General features: G+C 36.7%; 1 protein-coding gene across 1 annotated transcript in view; it reads right to left on the bottom strand.

The window, feature by feature from the left end:
• LOC125032129 overlaps positions 1-5,000 on the bottom strand; it is a 12,412-nt gene that overhangs the window by 568 nt on the left and 6,844 nt on the right. The window contains exons 6-12 of the mRNA XM_047623161.1: positions 4,571-4,698; positions 4,337-4,422; positions 4,020-4,126; positions 2,658-3,747; positions 2,311-2,524; positions 1,855-2,018; positions 1-1,614 (exon numbers count right to left, since the gene is read on the bottom strand). The exon at positions 1-1,614 is cut by the window's left edge and continues 568 nt beyond it. Of these exons, the coding sequence (XP_047479117.1) occupies positions 1,375-1,614; positions 1,855-2,018; positions 2,311-2,524; positions 2,658-3,747; positions 4,020-4,126; positions 4,337-4,422; positions 4,571-4,698 (2,029 nt within the window). The 3' untranslated portion in view covers positions 1-1,374. The remainder of the gene's footprint in view (positions 1,615-1,854; positions 2,019-2,310; positions 2,525-2,657; positions 3,748-4,019; positions 4,127-4,336; positions 4,423-4,570; positions 4,699-5,000) is intronic.

The following is a 5,000-nucleotide window of genomic DNA, read 5'->3' as shown; positions in this document are numbered from 1 at the left end:
GTGTAACATGGTACCCTAAGAGCCAAATTTAACCCATTGGTACAAGGTAGATGCTCTGTACACTGTGGTTTTGCTATATTGAGTTTGTTAATACGTAGATAGGTTCACAAGCACTTAGTCACCAAGGAATCATTTAAAGTCTGCCTGATCTCACCTGTCTACCCCATTTCATGAATTTTTTTGGAAATACAGTTTTATTTCTATTACAAATTTCATTGTTACATGCTTAATTATTATCATTATTAATGTAATGCTATTAACAATAATGATAGTAACAAAAATAACAATTGTGCCTGGGAGAAAATCCATAAAATAAACCAGAGGACCGTGCAAAAATGCATGCGCTTCCAGCATCAATGGTTTAAACTAGATCCATAATGTTTGTTAATTTATGTATTATAATGTTTCAACCAGTTGTGGTTGAGTACAACACTATATCCAAAGTACTTATACAAGTGCAAGGTTTGTATTTTGACCTGCTTTAACTGCTTTAATTAGTGCTTTAAAAATAATTTTACAAGGAATGTAAAACATTTTTGTGCCATCTAATTATTTACATTGAAGTAAGAATATGGTAATCTGTTGGTCACATAATAAACATTACTTACAACCAGAGTTTAATCTTGCAATATCTTTGAATATAAATGAGTTCTACAATAAATGAATTCTACATGAAGTGTGAGCCTACAGTTCTGACATCAAATAAGAATCTTATTTTTGTCACTAATACTACTTTCTGCTACATAATACCATTTAACCACAATCTAAACAAAAGTGTATGCCAATTAGCATCATTTGTCCAGAAGTAAAAAAGTATGAACATGCACCATAAATTGCTGAGAATTAGCTGGTTAGAGAGATCAACCATCACAGCTGCACGAAAATCAGTAACACACTGAACACATGACAGGTGGTCAAGATACATAATTTATCAAAGGACAGGTATATAGATCATTCTTTCTAATACTAATGAACACAGAAAAAAATCAGGAAAGTGACACCAAGAAAAAGAGAGACAGACTATATATATCACAACAATATAATATACAGCAAGAAAACAAAGATATGGTTGGGCAGTGCAATTGAAAATATTTAGTAGAAAAAAACTCTGTACCAGAGTTGTTTTATGACAGCACCCAGACTGAAAATTTATCAGTATGTCTACTATAAATTCAAATACCAAATATATCCTAGCAACATTAAGTATAGTTTGATCCATAACAACAGACAATATTTGTTCCATGAATACTGCTTTGGTACCATTAGAAATAAATTACAGAAAGACAATATAATATATCAAAAATGTCTTTAATAGTACAAAGTTCATTTCATCAACTAAAATAGTCTTCACCGTGAGGAGTGTGATACCCCAAATTACAAGCTTCCCTTCCAAACACTTCCCCCTTCAGTATTACATACAACCTTGGAAGTATAAGGATCAATAGATAAACCAGTAGTATTTGCCAAATTGTTTACATGACAGTCTTTTAGATGAGTCTGGGATGAAGTTGTGCCATTATCATTTCCAAATGTTGACATGCTGAAGTTGGTTGAGTGCAGGCTACCAGTTACATATCCTGTATCCTGTGATGGCACTTCCCCACTCACATTCACCTGCAATAGAGCAACAACAATAAATCTCTCTCATTCTCTCTCTATGGAAAAATATATGAACATTAAAATATTCATATCGGTGATTCATATACATGACTTAGGTAGTCACTACCTCAATTAGAAAATAAATCTCAAAACCTTGTATTGTCTTCCCCTTCTGCTCAAAAATAAAACACTATACAAACTAGCCAATAATCCAAATTCTCAATGAATTTCCTTCACTGAAAAAAGAAAACTCACCTCAAGAGAGTCAGTTTCCATGTCACACACTGACAAGGACCTACGGAGGGTGGTAGTGGTAGTGGTACGGGGCTGTTGCAGGGATTGGCCAACATGTCTTGTGCTCGAAGTTAAGCCTAGTCTTTCATCATCCATCATTATCTCTTCTTCTATGCAGCTTTTTCCTGACATTGGTATAATATGTTACTCTATGGAAAACAATTCTACTAATCAAGGATCTGAGTAAACACTCCTACTGCTGAAGGAGTGATACAAAACTGGCAGGATGAAGGGTTACTGCTGAAGTCAAGGAAAGTTTACAAATACTTAAAAATTAATTAATCCCTTCTAACTTTACAAATCAATGTGATAAAATTACATGAGCCACCTTTAAAAGGATATATAATGATATAAGGATGATAATGGTATCATACTTTACAACAATGAGAACAATACTGACAAATAACAGAAACTTACCATCTATATCAATGCTCATATGAGTTGACTGTGACAAGCTGAATTGAGATTTGGGTTGAGACCTCAAGTGATGATTCTCTTGATGTGGGGGGAACATGAGGGACCTACAAAGGATAGGTGAGAGTGGAGGCGAGGAAGAAAATCTCTTTCTTGGTGTGTCCATTGCGAGAGGACTATTGCCATCTTCCCGGATAGGACTAGAAGAGAAGTGACCCTGGAAGAAGAAACAGTGGTTTAGTTATTATTTCAAGGAAAACCTATGTAATTATAATAGACTGAAGCTATAAATTTATATTTACTTTGTTAGTGAGTCTTTTCTCTTTATGTAAATTGTTAAGTAGACTAACCGAGTTGCTCCTTTGCTCAGCAGCTGTCTTTGCAGGTGTTTTCTGCTGATTTTCATTAGATTCCTGAATTAAATTCTCCTTCGCTTCTTCTGGCTCTTGTTTCCATATCTGTTCTTGTGCTGGTGCTTCACAATTTATCTCAGATGAAATTTCACTACATGGAATATTGTTTAAGATCCTACACGGTGAAGGTATTTTCTTAATCTTTGGTGTAGTTCTCAAACAGCCACCACTGTTCTCCTTGTCAATTCGTCTTTCAATAACACCACCATGACTAGTTTCACTGCTTAAATCTGAGCCTGTAACACATTCATGAATACTCTCACAGCTTTTGTCTTTATTGCATGAATCCTGGCACTTTACAGAAAACTCTAAACTTTGTTGTAATCTCATTGTAAAGTATGAACTCTGTAAGCAACCTGAACGTGGTGAAGCTGGCAGCATCTCCTCATTGTGTAAAACTGAATCTGAGTATAATGCTGTGTGGAAAGGCAAACTACAGGAGGGACTGTCCTTGGCACTTGTTTCTGTACATGATACAGCATGGTCTTGACTGGAAGAAACTCTAAAAGATGGTAGGGGCTGTCCTAGAACTGGATCATGAAAGGAAGTATCTTCACTGATGTGAGATGATGCAGAGATGAACATGTCTCTGGGACTTGGAATAGTAATGTACTGATGGCAATGAATGGGTGACACATCTGGCGAGGTGATAAGTACTGGCCCTTCGCTGCTCTGCTGAGCTTGAACCGGAGACAGATTTGGTGAACATTGTATCATGGGACTATCACTTTGATCCTTATCTGGCCTCCTGAAAGCAAATGGCTCACTGAAGGGCTTGTCACTCGGCAAGTATGACATGCGAGACGGTGGTGTTGGTGGAGGGTGCCTGGCCAACTGTGGATCTTTGCTCGAGGTTCCTATCTCTCCACGATTGATGATGGTTCCACACCACAACAGATTTCTGTGATCATCTTCTTCTTCACTTATAATGGGTACTTCATCCTCATCGTCTAAGGGTAAAGGAACAGTGGGCGAAGGTGGTCTACTGTCAGGGTCTGGGGTGTCTGCACCACGAGGACTACACATTCTGCGTGGGGAGTCATGATGAAAATTATGATAAAGGCAGAGATATTGGTATCAGCAATATTTGCACTGATAATGGCAAAAATAATGAGGGCACTGTATGGAAACGAAAAATTGGAAAAATTTTATACTGCATCATTCAGATAATCATTTTAACATCAGAATTTTAAGACACTCACAGTAAAAGACAGGAAAAAATAAAAAGCTATATTTGTGTGTGTGTGTATTTATGCATGCATGTTATTTGCACATATGAAGTAGGATGGAAGCACATACGGTGTAGCATTGAGCAATTCGTCTTGGCTAAAGAGCAGCTTCCGGCGCAGTGTTGTGTTGTTGAGACTTGTCCCTTCATCTTCACAGCTACCCTGCCAGAACTGGTCCTGAAATGTTTATCAACTTGAAAACTTAGTTTCTGACAGCTACTGAGAACTTGTGTTTGCATGTAAAAGAATATTACAACTGACATATGTAAACCATAGCAAAGATGTGAACAGATCGTACACTTAACCAAAATTATCTTATAGTTTCATTTACATTCCTCTGAATTTCTGAATCCTTTTTATTGTCTATGGAAAAGACAATAAACAAACCTGTGTAAATGTACAGAAGGGTTTTAATGCTTCCTCAACAACGTCTGGTAAGACAGGAGGAATTGACAGCTCTGTTTGGCACCAAACTGTAAAGTGAAAACAGTGTTTAAAAGAATATCTTATCAAGCAATATTCCATTGAGTTTGAAATTCAAAATTACTAAATGTCTCAAGGTAAAATGGCTGTACCAAGAAAACTTAAAAATCCAACAGACAGACTTGACCATCAACTTACCTGTATTAGTTCGAGGTGTTGGTTGACTAGATACTGGGTGGACTGGGGTGCATACCATCTGGAGAAGGTTAACAGACTTCTGGCTTCCAGTCCAAGGACTTGGGACAACAGAGTGATGGTTAAAGAACCTGCAAGAGAAGGGAGTGATATGCCACTTTTCCTAAAATAAAGGAAGTGGTACAGCATCAAGGCCATAAACCTAATATGCCTTGATACCTCACATGTACATTCATTTATACACATTTACATACACATAAACATAGATGCATTCACATGTAACTATTTATTATGTACACGCATACACATGTATATATATAAAAAACACATACATGTGGTCTGAGACAAGCAGTGGCCATACTTATGTAATGGTCAAGTTGCTCAGGCTAGGATTAACTTTTTTTTTTTTAGTAACCTGGAAACCCATTAGCAC

The sequence above is a fragment of the Penaeus chinensis genome, chromosome 2, assembly GCF_019202785.1.
Source record: "Penaeus chinensis breed Huanghai No. 1 chromosome 2, ASM1920278v2, whole genome shotgun sequence".
NCBI classification, from domain to species: Eukaryota; Metazoa; Arthropoda; class Malacostraca; order Decapoda; family Penaeidae; genus Penaeus; species Penaeus chinensis.
Note: the sequence above shows the minus strand (reverse complement) of the source record. Positions and strands in the feature narration are given on the sequence as shown.